The 16,984-nt window shown below is 41.6% G+C and overlaps 1 protein-coding gene across 1 annotated transcript in view; it reads left to right on the top strand.

Moving 5' to 3' along the window:
* Positions 1-5,606: 5,606 nt before the first annotated feature.
* Positions 5,607-16,984, top strand: part of LOC309549658 (serotransferrin-B-like) — a gene marked incomplete at its 5' end in the record, with an annotated part of 40,540 nt that continues 29,162 nt past the window's right edge. The window contains 6 exon segments of the mRNA XM_082250062.1: positions 5,607-5,645; positions 5,647-5,689; positions 6,744-6,907; positions 11,760-11,868; positions 13,998-14,174; positions 15,959-16,097. Coding sequence (XP_082106188.1) covers positions 5,607-5,645; positions 5,647-5,689; positions 6,744-6,907; positions 11,760-11,868; positions 13,998-14,174; positions 15,959-16,097 — 671 coding nt within the window.

Here is a 16,984-nt window from a genome sequence, read left to right as displayed (position 1 = left end):
AGTCTCTGACCATCTCTTGTATCACGTACGCAGTCTCTGACCATCTCTTGTATCACATACGCAGTCTCAGACAATTTCTTGTATCACGTACGCTGTCTCTGACAATCTCTTGTATCACGTACGCAGTCTCTGACCATCTCTTGTATCATGTCTGCAGTCTCTGACCATCTCTTGCATCATGTCTGCAGTCTCTGACCATCTCTTGCATCATGTCTGCAGTCTTTGACCATCTCTTGCATTGTGTCCGCAGTCTCTGACCATCTCTTGCATCATGTCCGCAGTCTCTGACCATCTCTTGTATCACATACGCAGTCTCAGACAATTTCTTGTATCACGTACGCTGTCTCTGACAATCTCTTGTATCACGTACGCAGTCTCTGACCATCTCTTGTATCATGTCTGCAGTCTCTGACCATCTCTTGCATCATGTCTGCAGTCTCTGACCATCTCTTGTATCACGTATGCAGTCTCTGACCATCTCTTGTATCACGTACGCAGTCTCTGACCATCTCTTGTATCACGTACGCAGTCTCTGACCATCTCTTGTATCACATACGCAGTCTCAGACAATTTCTTGTATCACGTACGCTGTCTCTGACAATCTCTTGTATCACGTACGCAGTCTCTGACCATCTCTTGTATCATGTCTGCAGTCTCTGACCATCTCTTGCATCATGTCTGCAGTCTCTGACCATCTCTTGCATCATGTCTGCAGTCTTTGACCATCTCTTGCATCGTGTCCGCAGTCTCTGACCATCTCTTGCATCATGTCCGCAGTCTCTGACCATCTCTTGCATCATGTCCGCAGTCTCTGACCATCTCTTGCATCATGTCCGCAGTCTCTGGCAATCTCTTGCATCATGTCCGCAGTCCCTGACAATCTCTTGCATCATGTCCGCAGTCTCTGACAATCTCTTGCATCATGTCCGCAGTCTCTGACAATCTCCTGTATGATGTCCTCAGTCTCTAACCATCTCTTTTGTTGCGTCTGCAGTCTCTAACCATTTCTTGTATCATGTCCACATTCTCTGACCATCTCTTGCATCATGTCTGCAGTCTCTGACCATCTCTCGCATCATGTCTACAGTCTCTGACCATCTCTTGCATCGTGTCCGCAGTCTCTGACCATCTCTTGCATCATGTCCGCAGTCTCTGACCATCTCTTGCATCATGTCCGCAGTCTCTGACCATCTCTTGCATCATGTCCGCAGTCTCTGACAATCTCTTGCATCATGTCCGCAGTCCCTGACAATCTCTTGCATCATGTCCGCAGTCTCTGACACTCTCTTGCATCATGTCCACAGTCCCTGACAATCTCCTGTATGATGTCCTCAGTCTCTAACCATCTCTTTTGTCGCGTCTGCAGTCTCTAACCATTTCTTGTATCGTGTCCACATTCTCTGACCATCTCTTGCATCATGTCTGCAGTCTCTGACCATCTCTTGCATAATGTCTGCAGTCTCTGGCCATCTCTTGCATCATGTCTGCAGTCTCTGACTATCTCTTGCATCATGTATGCAGTCTCTGACCATCTCTTGTATCACGTACGCAGTCTCTGACCATCTCTTGTATCACGTACGCAGTCTCTGACAATCTCTTGTATCACGTACGCAGTCTCTGACCATCTCTTGCATCACGTCCACAGTCTCTGACCATCTCTTGCATCATTTTCACAGTCTCTGACCATCTCTTGCATCATGTCCACAGTCTCTGACCATCTCTTGCATCATGTCCACAGTCTCTGACCATCTCTTGCATCATGTCCACAGTCTCTGAACATCTTTTGCATCATGTCCACAGTCTCTGACCATCTCTTGCATCATGTCCAGAGTCTCTGACCATCTCTTGCATCATGTCCAGAGTCTTTTACCATCTCTTGCATCATGTCCAGAGTCTTTGACCATCTGTTGCATCACGTCTGCAGTCTCTGACCATCTGTTGAATCACGTCTGCAGTCTCTGACCATCTGTTGCATCACGTCTGCAGTCTCTGACCATCTCTTGCATCACATCTGCAGTCTCTGATCATCTCTTGTATCACGTCCGCAGTTTCTGACCATCTCTTGTATCATGTCCGCAGTCTCTGACCATCTCTTGTATCATGTCCGCAGTCTCTGACTATCTCTTGTATCATGTCCGCAGTCTCTGACCATCTCTTGTATCATGTCCGCAATCTCTGACAATCTCCTGTATCATGTTTGCCGCCTTTCAATCTAATTTACTGAAACTGTAAAAAGGCACCCTAAAACCTGTGACAACCAATTAGAATTCACCTTTTGCTAGTGTGATGTCACATAAGTAACACTTAACATTTCGCTGTGTGCACGGTTTCTTGAACAAGCTCTTGATGTTCAACTCTCCCAGGAAGTCATAGAGGAACTGACTCACCATTTTCTGGTTACAGCTAATTTTGAAAATGTTGGTGTTGGTGCTTCATCTAGGCTACTGGGAAATTAATTTCTCTTGTGTGTTGTTGTGGATGTTCTGGAACCTCTGCTATTTTGAAAATGGCTAAAGCAGTTCCACAGGAGCCATAGGAGCCTCCAGAAAGGCTTCTACATTGGGCACCCTGATTGCCATAATTGGTGCTCTCAATTGCTTTTATGCTAAGAGTTACAAGTAAAAGTGGAGATTAGAAAGTTAAGAGATTAACATGCGTGTGGTCACATTTTATAACATTTTATGAAGGGGCATTGGGTGGAGCTTGGGCGGGACTTACTTTAAAATGTGGGCGGGGTCATCAAATTTAGGTTCGGGCTGAAGCCCCTGGTCTTTTTCTCACCTAGCAACGCCCCTGCCTCTGACACATACTAAGACTGGGATGCCATTAAAGTCCATCTGCATGTAAAGGCAGGAATCCCAATACTTTTCACAGTGTAAATATACACAATAAATGCATACATATAATTACCTATAATTGTGAATATGCTATCACACACTAATGCTAATGAATTAATTAACTTAATATAATAACTGTATTATTGATTACCAATGATTCTGTTTATAGCAAAAAAAAATAGGATATTTTTCTTTCCCTTTACTGCATAGCAATGTAAGTATTTTAGTCTTGAGAACCTTCTCACCTACTGACCTTAAAGGAAAAGTATGGCAAAAGCTTTTTTGGCCATACTTCTCCTAAGGATCACAGGAGTACAGTTTATTCTGCACTCCTGTGACCTGTTTTCAGCCTATGTCACTCAGTTTGTCCAGGCTCAGGAAAGATCCTGACCATATGGTCAGTATCCACCCAGAAGCCAGGACTGGCACCTGACTTTGCCTTTCAGCGATCCACTGATTGCCTGAGTTAGCCCCTCCCGCCCCCTTCAAAGCCCAGCATTTCAGTGAGCACTGGAGGAGAGAGCAGAGAGCTGCTCACTGATAGTCTCGGCACTATGCTCAGAGCAGAGGGGGAGAACTGAGTGAAAAGCTGTGTTTGTTCACTCAGTTCTCACTGCAGAACCGACAGGGGACAGATGCAGCATCAGATCGATGCTACATCCACCTAGGTGAGTATAAATGTTTATTTTCTTTAAACCCGGAAACTCTCTTTCAACCACTTCCCGCGAATTGACGTAGCTCTACGTTGGTTCAGAGAAGTGGTTGTACTGGGATGGTGCCATTTTTTAGAGCCGGTGTTTAGTCAGAAAACTCTACCCCATCAGATTTCCCTACCTATGTCATTTCCGGTGCGGGTTCGTCATGCACCAGCTGTAGCCGCGTCACACGTCCTATTGTGCATGCGCAGAATAGGTAGGGAATTTTGATAGCATCGTAAGGGGTCAGACAAAAGTCCTAGTGCAAATGAGCGGGAGCATGCGCACCAACGGATCGGGCAGCGGCATCTCTTATAACAAACATACGTCCGATCTCCATGGCACACACTGCGCTGAGCTGACAATGGGACAATCCTATTCCCTATCCACACGCGCACGCCCACTGTCTCATTGTCGGGTCGGTGCAGTGTGGGGCATGGAGATCGGATTGTCGGCTCGGCGCAGTGTTAGGTCTGCGCAGTGTGTGCCATGGAGATCGGATGGATGTTTGTTATAAGAGATCCCGCTGTCTGACCCGTTGGTACACATGCGCCGGCGCATGGCCACTAGGACATTTGTCTGACCCCTTATGATGCTATCAAAATTCCTTACCTATTCTGCGCATGCCCAATAGGATGTGTGACGCGGCTACAAGCTGCTGCATGACGAATCCACAGCTGATCTTAACCAGAAATTACGTAGGTAGGGAAATCTGATAGAACACCGGCAGCTTTCAGGTGATAACAGCTGATGCGGCTCGGGAGCCACTCGGCCGTTATCCCAGCGAGCAGGAGGAGACACCCCCTTCCACGGCTCTGCCCGGGTCTCCCGTCCCACCGGGAGACCCGGGCAACCGGCTAGCACATCCGCCGGCTGGTTGGAGTCTTGAACAAAGCCGAATTCGGCTTTGATCGGGTCTCCGATGTAGTAACCAGGAAGCAACGTGATGACTTGGCAGTTAAAGGCGCCGAATTTAAAAACTGTCAGTATTCAAAAATGCTGATTTCCGCATTTTGAATACATTGAAGTGCAGTGGAGGGGTCTAGGGTCTTTTAAACCCCCGATCCCTCCATAGAGAGTACCTGCCACTGCCTATTACTGTCACAAGGGATGTTTACATTGCTTATGACAGCAATAAAAGTGATCAGATTTTTATTTTTTTTTAAACTGTGCTAAAATTAAAAAATTTAATAAAATAAATAGGAAAAAAAATTAAAAATTTTAAAGCGCCACCGTCCCCAAGAGTTCGTGCACAAAAGAAAATGCATACGTAAGTCGCGCCCGCAAAAAAAAGCGGTGTTAAAACCACACATGTGATGTATTGCCACGATCGTCAGAGCAAGATCAATAGTTCCAAAAAAAGATCTACTCTGTAACTCTAAACTGGTAATCATTAAAACATTTTTAAGCGTCCCTTTTGGAGATTTTTATCTACCGTAGTTTGTCGCCATTCCGCGGGTGTGCAAAATTTTAAACCATAACATGTTAGGTATCAATTTACTCAGGGTGACTTTCACACTATACAAAAAAAATGGGCTAACTTTACTGTTTACAAAAATGGGCTACAGAAGTGGTAAGCAATGAATACTTATACACTGGACAAGAGAAACAACTGTTCAGAGATACCAGTCCCAAATTTCTAACCTGGCTTTCCTGAGCACCCAATGTCACAGTCTAAAGTACAATTTGGAATACAGAGGTCTGTCATTATAGTTAATATTAATAAAAGCCAAACTAATAAAATAATTCTTCACCGGCCCTTCAAGCCCCCACTACATCCTAAATTGCAATGTGCTTTACGCAGGAGAGGAAAATTGGAGGTTTCTCTAGCATCTGCACTTGGAAAGGGTTACATTGTAACTGGTCAACCAAAAGAAAAAACAGAATTTTATGCCAATGATTGCAGTTTCCAGCAAATATGAATGAGAGCATTGAGAATATTATGAAAAGAAAAAAGGTGGAGTGTAATATTGGGAAATGTAAAAATCATAACCTTCCTGAGACACCACATCGCACACAGTAATGCTCTTGTCTGAATAATAACATCTCTACACCAACGGATATGTAACAGTACATGAGAACACTCTCATTCTGGTCCCCAGAGACAGAAGACGATGGCTCCCTACTTATCAGTGATCGTATGTCTTGGAATGCTAGGTAGGTAGAAAAACATTATATTATTACTAGTATATTTTCTAATAACAGGTTCAAAGGCTACTTCTGTAAAATGAGTATCAGTAAACTAGTTTGAAGATTTAATAAATAGTGACTTTAAAATGTACATTTCAAACTTGTAATTCTAAAAGCATAACAGATTGCTTGAAAATTATAGATAGATCTATTAACATAATAGGTAATGTTTTAGAAATGTAACATATTCTAATAAATAAGTTTAAAATAAAACACAAAGTAGAGAATACTATGCACATCATTGTTGTAATAAGGTACATAATGTAATCTATATTAGAAGCATTTTTTAAATATCTAGACATATTTTTATTAGTGATTCTTTTTATAATCCATAGATCAGATACCTGTACATGGTCTCTGTGTGAGTATGAGATATAAGTCTGGGAACAACACTTTTTGTGGGCCATCATCTTAGTATAGATCTTGCATCCATGTCAAAATTTAAGATCCTTGACTATGTCAACTTAAAATTTTTTTATTATTGATATCAGGTTTACAGACCATAGCCTAAAATAAAGAAGCAAACAGCAATTAAAAATGGGGCAGCTGCACATAGTAGACAATCAGTAGTTGTCTCTTTTTTTTCTGTATGCCCTTAAAGTAGATGTAAACCCAATTGTTGAAATCTCATAAAAGCAGGAACTTGGTAAGTTAAAATGTTACTATCAATCTTTTTGATTAAGCAATTTTGATTACAATAATACAAGATATCTTGCAAATACATCCCAATTGTTCTCCTGAAATAGTACTCTGTTACATGAGCTCCTAATGGAGACCACAAATGCCCATAGCACTAGCAGCAAACATTGCATGGGCATGTTCCACTGTTGTCTCCATAAGAAAGCTGGTCAGGAGCAATTATGTGCAGCCAATGATGAAACAAGCTGAAAGAGGAGTGAAGAGATCAGCAGCAATGCAAAAAGAGATGAAAAACAGTACTTAATCTTTGTTAAATAAAACCTTTTAAATGTTAAAAATAATCCCTGACATCATAAGTAATTGTATTTCTCTTAAATTTTAGATTTGTCCCTCGCTGCTCTCAAAACAAAACACATCGGCTGGTGTGTGACATCAGAAAGTGAATATAAAAAGTGTAAAGAGCTGACAAAATCTTGTAAGGCTCCAGACCTCACGCTTATCTGTGTGAAGAAATCCAATTTGGAGGAGTGCTTCACTGCCATTAAAGTAAGTGTTTACATGAAAATAGAATAATTAAAGGGGTAGTAAACCACATTTTTTTTAAATGGATCCCTTTTTTTAAATGGATCCCCTGTAGGTTGATGTCATATTCTGCTAGTATGGAGTGCAGGCTTACCTTTTAGTTGGATCCCTTCACTGAGCTGTCACCGCTACCATTTTCATTTGGTCTTCCTCATGGGTTGGCACTCTGCAGCCATTTGTAGTAGGAACTACTGTACATGCGGCGGTGATGTCATCAGCTGCAGCTACTGAGAAAATCTTCTAAATGGCACAAGTTTAGAAGATATTCACGGTACAAGTTTATAATAACAGTTTACTATGGCTTTAAGCTTGATTTACAAAGTAGAAAATGTTTACTTAACAAAGTTAAACTTTATCTTTAATAAATTCTCCCGCACATGATTTTCAAAGCAAACAAAGCTTCAATCAGCAATGTGAACACTCTTTAGTAAATTAACCACAGTGTTCTTTTATTTGTAAAATGCTTATATCATGCAATACTTTACAGCATCCTATCTTAACCAGGGTTCTTTCAGCAATGAACAATATCTAAATATAAAAATGCAATCTTGCACGTTGCTATGCAAATGAGCCAAAAAATTACTATTATTGGTGTATCGCTCAGACTCACCTCACTCTCATATATGTGCTAATGTCAACATCTATACCTTATAAGTGCCACGCTACACTATGTGTTGTAACAATATTTTACCAACACCAATAAAAAATAAAAGAGAAAAAAAGAAAAAACTAAAAAAAAACAAAAAAATGTGATTGCTAAATTAAATAAACCAGATCAAGATAATGCCAAATATGCTCATTAGTCCATACAAAATCCCATCCCATGTGCTGTAAAGTGCAATACACGAAAATATTACAATCTTCAGTGTTCAACTTGCGGTACTTATTCACCCTTTTGTGGTGAATAAGTACCGCAAGTTGAACACTGAAGCCTGCATGCAATTTGTGCTCCCTCCACTGGATGGACTCTCACCTGAGGGTTATGACCTTACACCTAAAGTCACAATACACTTGTGTCCTACCTCTGGGTAGATCTTTTCCCATTCCTAATATTAGATGCCTAGAGTAATCCATTTGTAAATGGTACCAACTTCCAGATGGTAGGTAATATCAAAAAACAGGGTAATGGGATGAGAGAGACCTCAAACTACCCAGTTAAAGAGGTACTCAATAGGAAGAAGGGGGAGGGAGAGTGGGAAATATTCTGGATTTTGGGGTACCGATAACTAATGGTTATAAAATTGAAATATCATTTGTTTAAAAAGACATATCTTTATTTGGTATAAAAACAGCACCAACAAATATGCATAATGACAAAAATTGCCAACAATAACATACAATCAAAATGACTGATAATGGTTTAGGAATAAACAAAACTGTTGAGAGTAGTCGGAATATCTCCACGATTTTTTCTCTACCTGTTTCGCGGACTGAGCCGCTTCTTCAGGAGAAACAACAAATTTTTAAAAAACTATTCTGAAGTCACCATAGAGCAAAGTATGCCTAGTGGAGAAAGCAGGATCATCAAAAATGTCTCACCGGCGGGTATGGGAGACCTTAATACTTTAATGGATATAGCAATGCTTAAACCATGCAGAGAGGGCTTGAGGACATCACACAGGTTATGTGTAAACAAAGGCCATTTTTGAAAGCTATAATATAACCTGGAGGCTCAGGTGAGGCTGAATTAATCCAGCAAAAGTCTCACAATAGGATGGCTTTCCTGGTTGCTTAGATTATTTGTGTATAAGTGTAAATAGAACCGACCCACCCGACCGGAGGGGGGCCGATTTCATCTCAGAACACCCCTAGTAACTCAGGGGAAGACAGTCCTTGTGTATCGCCTCGCAATTGTCCTCTCTGCATGGAGCATAAGAAGCCGACGGGTTCCTAGGGTTAAGTTATGACTGGCCAGCTTCACTTCATGCTATTACTTCCGATGGTAATTATATTCAGCCATATGGATGTAAAAGAGAAACCACTGCACATAGTGCTTTACGCCTAAAACCATACACTTATTTATAAAAATAGGTAATGCACTTACATGATATAGGTGCTTGCAGAGCAACAAACTATAGCTCACATATGAAACATCCAACATTCAGTACTGTGTCCCTCTGACTTAGTGTGTACAGAGGTACCTTGATGTCCTTGCATCGTGACATCATTCAGCCCCCCAGGTTCCCACTGAAACCAATGACCACAAAAGCACTATTCCCATTAGCCACCATTCTAATATATGGTGGGCTGTAGACAGAGTAATTATTAGAAGGGGCTTCCTGAGACTAAAAATTTATTTACAGGGTTCCTCCCTGTTTCAAAGGTTGAGAAAGGCTGCTCTGAAGACCAATAGCAAAGTGTTCTCTTTTGTTATTCAGAATTATTATGACTTACTTAAAATGTCTAAGGCTGGCCATGGATGAATCTGATTTCTTTTGATCAGTCAGCGGGCTGATAGAAAAAAACTAACAGATTCCCCCCCCCCTCCACACAATCAAGTTGGAGAGAGGAATCCTCACTGCTGTGTTATTATATTCCTACAGTTGGCTCGCCTCTGCTGTCAAAATTCATTGATCAGCGCCGCAGCATAGATTGTCTGCAGCACTGATCGAACACAAATTTCCAACCAGCCGTTCATGGGAAGTCAATCATTGGATCGACTTCTCACAAACTGAAATGGGCATAGATGGATCAAAATTTGGCTAATCCCTTCTGAACAGGACACATTTTGTTCCATCTATGGCAAGCTTCAGTGTTATGAATGTACAATATAGTGCAGAGTTCTGAAGATGGTTATCTAAAGCTGAGTATATAAATTGCAACAATGTGATGTGTTGTTTCAGCAATGGTCAAAAAAGAAGTGCAAAGAGATGCAGTGGCAGTCAGTAGTGAAATGAGTGACCACAGTCAGTGGCGTACCAGCAGGGGGCGGGGGGGGGCAGTCCGCCCCGGGTGCCACACATTAGGGGGTGTCAGGGAGTACCAGGGTGACACCCGAGGACGGCCACTGGATTGCCTCGCCGCTCATTGACACAGTAGAGCAGAGCAGGAAGAACTGTTTGTAGCAGAACGGCAGAGAGAGAGACTCACCAATGCTGAATAAAACAGCGGGCGCTGCCAGGGTTTAATTTGCTATTTAATGAGCAGGTGATTGGTTGCTAGGACCCCCTAGCGCAAAATAAAACTGTGCTAAATATATCTGGTGTATCAAAAATATTTAAAATTATACACATAAAAATAAATATAAATAAGATGTTGGTGATCCAATATGTGACAGTAGTGACATATTTAGTCCAAAAAAGTGACAGATATCCTCGTATAATACTGGAAACAAGCCCATGGTGGGTGGTAGGTGAGGTGCTTGGTGACCCCTAAAGTAGGTAGCCCACTCACCGGAAATACCCACCCCACACAGGGGTAAAGAGCGGGTATATAAATATAGGAAGTATTCCCTCTGATCGCTCCTTTTAGGGGTCACCAAGCACCTCACCTACCACCCACCTGCCAGGGTTGTTTCCAGTTTTATACGAGGATATCTGTCACTTTTATGGACTAAATACGTCACTACTGTCACATATTGGATCACCAACATCTTATTTATATTTATTTTTATGTGTATAATTTTAAATATTTTTGATACACCAGATATATTTAGCACAGTTTTATTTTTGGCACTTGCTCATCAATTTTTACTTATTTTCACTGGTCACCTTACCTATTTAATTAATTCTTTGCCATTTACCGTACACATTGCACTATTATTGGACTTATCTATTTTATATGTTCCTTATGCACTTGGTCACTTTATTAATTGATTAATTTATTCATATGCACGCTTGTTAACGTTTGCACCTTTCACTTTCACTTTCAGTTACACCATATCTTATTTATTGTGATATATTTATCCTTGTGCATATTTATTTTGCTACATATTGTACACACCTCTCCTGTCATTTTTACATACTCTTTCAGTAGGCAGCGCCATTCCCATATTTTTATGTATATAGGTGCATCAAGATTCAAAAGCCCAACGCTACAGATTCATTCACGCACTAGCAGCGCTAAAGTCCATTAAATAAACATGAATCAATCTCTGAATATGAGGATGAATAAAACAGTAAAGGGAAGTCCATGCATGCAGTCCCAGGATGTAAGGAGATGATGTAAACGGGTGTATCCTTGCAGACACCCCAAAGCCTTCACCACACCGCTGTGTGCACCCTTAAGTGGGGACACTTACCAGAACCAGTCTGTAAGGAAGCAGAAAACAACCAGAGGGAATGCCTTTATCGCCTTACACCTCTGCGTTGTAACTCCGACAGGGACCGCCTTTGCGAAATAAAGCAGAGCACACTAGTGGAGAGGTACTATAACAGGATGTCCCATATCAGCTGTATAGCTGATAACCAGCACATGGACTTTTTCCTATAAATCCTCTTGCTGATGGGACATCACAGATCACAGTTCAAAATCTCATAGCCAAGAGCAGAGAAATATTTCATAATGATCTATGTCACATGTCTGTTCTGTGGGAAATCTTCTTGTTACAACACCTCTCTGCCCACCATTCTCTACCTTTTTGGTAATGCTTATGGCCAATATATGGCACAGGGGGGCCAATACTGGTTCTCTGTGGAGCAGGGGCCTATTTGGAGCTGTGATTCCTGTTTTATGGCCTTGGATACTGATGGGTTCTTGGCGTGTAATTCAACTTCTTACAGCTTTATTTCCACAGCATCATAATAATTCCAACATGGCATTTTGGTACATTTACATTTCTGGAACTCTTTTTTAATAACAATGTGTTCATTTGTAGGATGGAGCATCAGATGCAATTTCTGTGGACAGCGGGAATGTATTTAGAGCTTCCCTAAACCCATACAATCTGAAGCCAATCATGGCAGAAAGCTATGGATCACAAAAAGGTACCAATGTACTTTAAATTTTATTTTATAAAAAGAAGCTAAATACAACAAAATGTAGAAACCTATGCCAGCAAATTTGAAATCATCAAAAACAAATTCAAAATGGTCTCTAGTGATGAGAGAATCAGTGTGAAAACCAGATACATTTGTAAAAACTGCAGATAACCATATTAGTCATGATCAGGGGCGGACGTACAGGGGTCGCAGGGGTCGCCATGACGACCGGACCCCATGCTGCAGGGGGCCTGAGAGGGCCCCCTGTATGTATAGAGAGGAGGAGCGGGGGGTCTATTGCCAAGGGTGCTAGTGACACCTACTTGCTGCATACAGGGACAGAAGCAACACTAAACTTAAAGTGGTTGTAAAGGTAGCAGGTTTTTTACCTTAATGCATTCTCCACTTCGAGGTAAAAAATTATTCTCTGGACAGATTACTACCCAGCAGAACTAAATGTACTAGTTACCTCATACATTTGGCAGCATGGCAACATAACCATGCTTAACTGTTCCAGTGACTCCTTAGCAGCATTCCTTGTATGGGTATCACAGGCACAGGAAGTGAGGGAAAATCTCCATACACAGAAATAAAAAGCTGACCGAAACTTTACCTTTTCCTCATGCCTTCTCCATAATTGTATTCTTTATAAAGCTAATATATACAGTACAGACCAAAAGTTTGGACACACCTTCTCATTCAAAGAGTTTTCTTTATTTTCATAACTATGAAAATTGTAGAGTCACACTTCAAGAGGTAGTCACCTGAAATGGTTTTCACTTCACAGGTGTGCCCTGTCAGGTTTAATAAGTGTGATTTCTTGCCTTATAAATGGGGTTGGGACCATCAGTTGTGTTGTGCAGAAGTCAGGTGGATACACAACTGATAGTCCTACTGAATAGACTATTAGAATTTGTATTATTGCAAGAAAAAAGCAGCTAAGTACAGGAAAACGAGTGGCCATCATTACTTTAAGAAATGAAGGTCAGTCAGTCTGAAAAATTGGGAAAACTTTGAAAGTGTCCCCAAGTGCAGTCACAGAAACCATCAAGCACTACAAAGAAATTGTCTCACATGCGGACCGCCCCAATAAAGGAAGACCAAGAGTCACCTCTGCTGTGGAGGATGAGTTCAGCCTCAGAAATCGCAGGTTAACAGCAGCTCAGATTAGAGACCAGGTCAATGGCACACGGAGTTCTAGCAGCAGACAAATCTCTAGAACAACTGTTAAGAGGAGACTGTGTGAATCAGGCCTTCATGGTAGAATATCTGCTAGGAAACCACTGCTAAAGAAAGGCAACAAGCAGAAGAGACTTGTTTGGGCTAAAGAACACAAGGAATGGACATTAGACCAGTGGAAATCTTGCTTTGGTCTGATGAGTCCAAATTAGAGATCTTTGGTTCCAACCACCGTGTCTTTGTGCGATGCAGAAAAGGTGAATGGATGGACTCTACATGCCTGGCTCCCACCGTGAAGCATGGAGGAGGAGGTGTGATGGTGTGGGGGTGCTTTGCTGGTGACACTGTTGGGGATTTATTCAAAATTGAAGGCATACTGAACCAGCATGGCTACCACAGCATCTTGCAGCGGCATGCTATTCCATCCGCTTTGCATTTCGTTGGACCATCATTTATTTGTAAGGGCTATTTGACCAAGAAGGAGAGTGGTGGGGTGCTGCGCCAGATGACCTGGCCTCCACAGTCACCGGACCTGAACCCAATCGAGCTGGTTTGGGGTGAGTTGGACCGCAGAGTGAAGGCAAAAGGGCCAACAAGTGCTAAGCATCTCTGGGAACTCCTTCAAGACTGTTGGAAGACCATTTTATGTGACTACCTCTTGAAGTGTGACTCTACAATTTTCATAGTCATGAAAATAAAGAAAACTCTTTGAATGAGGTGTGTCCAAACTTTTGGTCTGTACTGTTTATAATAATTGTAATATTTGGGTTTGGATAAAAGATGAATGCCTAACCATTGAATACACTGGAACTTTTTAACCCAGCATTTTTAAAATATCTTCTTTAGGGGGACATAGTGCCAAATTTGCTCCCAATCAAGTATGAATTGTTTATGAAAATGAACTGGTCATGGCAGCTTTAGCTGACACTAAATTATGTTATATGTGTTGGTTACAGATACCTGTAATTATGCAGTTGCGCTGGTGAAAAGATCAAGCACTTTTAAGTTTAGTGAACTGAAGAACAAGAGATCATGTCACACCGGAATAGGACACATGGCAGGCTGGTATGCTCCACTGAGTGTTCTTCGTGAGAAAAAGCTACTGAACTGGACAGAAGATGAAGTTCAGAGAGGTAAATGTGGGGAAAAAAAATTCTGATGCCTACATTTTTATAAGAACCTACAGCAGCTGTAACAAGCAATCAAGAGCAAACACACAAGAGCTTTTGTCACACAAATTTCTGGACAGAAGTGAGCAGTGTGTAGTCCAACTAGTGTACCGGTGACGTGGATACCTAAACTTTGTTTATATTGTAGAAATTGAATGATCACAAAAAATTAGCATGTTTACAGAAATAGCACCGCATATGTTGCAGGTCATACACTTCTTCAATCAGAAGACGGTAGTGTTTGTACACAAGGTACTTTCCAATAATAATACATCAGGCACTTACAGACCATAGAATGCCAGTAGAGCACTTTTCTTGGAGGGTACTTTGATATTGCATGGTCACACTGCGATCCCCAAATGTCATCTGGCTACTAGTAGGAGACTGTTCTAAGAAGCCCACAGAGGAAATCTATTCTTTCCTTCCTTAGCAGGTACCTCTCCCAAATACTATTCCTACTCACTCCTTATCTGGCAGGACTTTGTGCCTATCTCACTCCCACTTGCCTCGGGCACACCAAGTTATGAAGAACTTCCTATTTATGTGTAGCGTTTACTCTCGTAGGAGCTCCTGAAAATTTGCCCAGGTTCATCCCCAGTGGATTGCCCTGCAGCCAGGCCTACAATCTCAGCCACATTTTTCCTCAGTACCCATGATTCTAGGGGTGTTGACTTTGTTGTTTTTAATTTTTTGAGAACTTGGATAGGTTCGAGGAAATGGAGTGGGATACTCCAAATACAGAACTATGCACAACTTGAAGACAATAAAGTCCTTTCTGAAAACCTAAAGCAAGTCCTTGCAAATAGCTAACTGTCGACTTGGATTTGTAGTGTAAACAGTTAAATGCAAACTCCTTCTTTAGAGCAACAAGAGCAGAGACTCTTCACAAGGATTCAGATAGACTCAGCACTTCAGGACACCTGCCAATGTTCCCTTTAGACAAATACACAGCTGACACTCTAGCAAAAGATGGGTGACAGCAGCCCAAAAGTCTCTAAGATCTCTCACAGCAGTCTGTACTCACAAAATGTACAGGGACAGTTGGTTGCCTCCTTCCAACTTACATGCAACACCTTTCTCCAGTGATACCAGACAAGAACTTCATTAGATAACCCCTCAGTCAGGTCTAAGCGAGTGAGGCCTCGGGGGAAGAATAAGCACAGGTTATGTGTAAAAGTTGAGCATCCTAGAATTCAAGTGTAACATACGAATCAATGTCACTGGGATGAGGTGAAGGGTCTCTGGGCTGGTGAAGATAGACTCAGCAGAAATGCTGCACAAAAGAGAAAGGAAAGAGTTATGTAATGTATTGAGGAACTGTCATCAGTAGTGTACAATGCAAAGAGTTACAGAAGCTGAGCCATGGGGTATAAGGAATTAACCAATGTCTGTGCGGAGAAGTGTCCCTTTAAGATGTGGTACTGCCTTAAACGCCATACTTGTGTCAAGAAAAAGCCTCAGCCCATCTCTGAGGGCATTAGCAAGTGCTCTCTCCCTGTCCCCACATGGGCACTGCCCACACACAAACATGAGATTATCACCTTATCCAACAAAAAAAATGACTAAAACCAGTTGACTATCATATGTGTCTGTGAGCCACTTTACTGAGGCACAGTTGTGAAAGCATTATTCACTCTCACAAATAGTATATTGAGTATACACACATTGTTTTATTGAGTGACTTGCTCACATAATATAAAACAGATACAATAAACCGTACTGTTTATTTTACAACTTCATTTGTTCAGCCGTTTCAAGGTTCTTTTCAGCAAGCTGTCTTCCTGGAGCCAAGGAGCCAAACCTGTGTAAACAATGTGCTGGACAGGGAGGCAAGAAGTGCAAACTCAGCAATGATGAGCCTTACTATAACTGTCATGGAGCATTCAAGTGAGTACAAAGTTCATCACTTAGTTCCTCTATATCTAGATACCTAGAGGTGCAGTGTATCTGTTGTGTAACTGAAAAAACTGCACAAGTACTGTTTTCCTGAATCCACCCAAAACAGAAATTTAGCAAAAAATCTTTGGGTTAAAGCAGGGGTGGGAAACTGGGGCCCTACATGCCCTATGAGGAATTGCAAGACTGACGGTTACAAGTATGTCTCCCAGAGGCAGAGGAATACTAACGCTTAGTACACAGTAGTAGTTTTTTTTTTTTTTTTCATTTTACCCAGCAGGACTGAACAAAAATACTGACAGCTTAGGAGGAGCCGCTGTACTAACAATCCAATCTCCCCTGCTGTTCTATTGTGTTCTTTTTTTTTAATCAAAGTTTTATTGGAAAACGTGCTCAATACAAAGTAAAACAGTAAGCGAGCAATAGCATCAGTATACAAACCACAATATTAAACCTGTAAACAATTTGAGCTCTGAGAAACTATGCAGAATGTCGAGGTTTTCCATCGACCATGAAAGTGTAGTAAACCAAAACAGATGGTGAGTAACTTTTTCGCACATATCAGACACAGGGAAGTAGGAGAGGGAAGCAAGGTGAAGGGAATGCATGGCGGGGTGGGAAGGATAGGGGGGTAGAAGGGGGGGAAGAGGGGGAGGGAGTAACCAGTACCTCAAGATTGATTAAAAGGTTGATTAAAAGACTGCAAAAGGACTACTGCCATCCTATGTGTATAAGAACAGTTCTACCTCTGCGCCATACGATGCAACTACATAGACACCATTATTGCCAAGCACATCAATATATGTAATATCGGTGACTTGAAATAAAGTGTAGCCGTAGGAGTGTTAGCAATTGTCCACCAAGTCAGTAATGGGGTC

Source organism: Pelophylax lessonae (genome assembly GCF_965119305.1).
Source record: "Pelophylax lessonae genome assembly, chromosome: 3".
Classification (NCBI taxonomy): domain Eukaryota; kingdom Metazoa; phylum Chordata; class Amphibia; order Anura; family Ranidae; genus Pelophylax; species Pelophylax lessonae.
The sequence above is the reverse complement of the archived record's forward strand: the minus strand, read 5'-3'. Positions and strand labels throughout refer to the sequence as shown.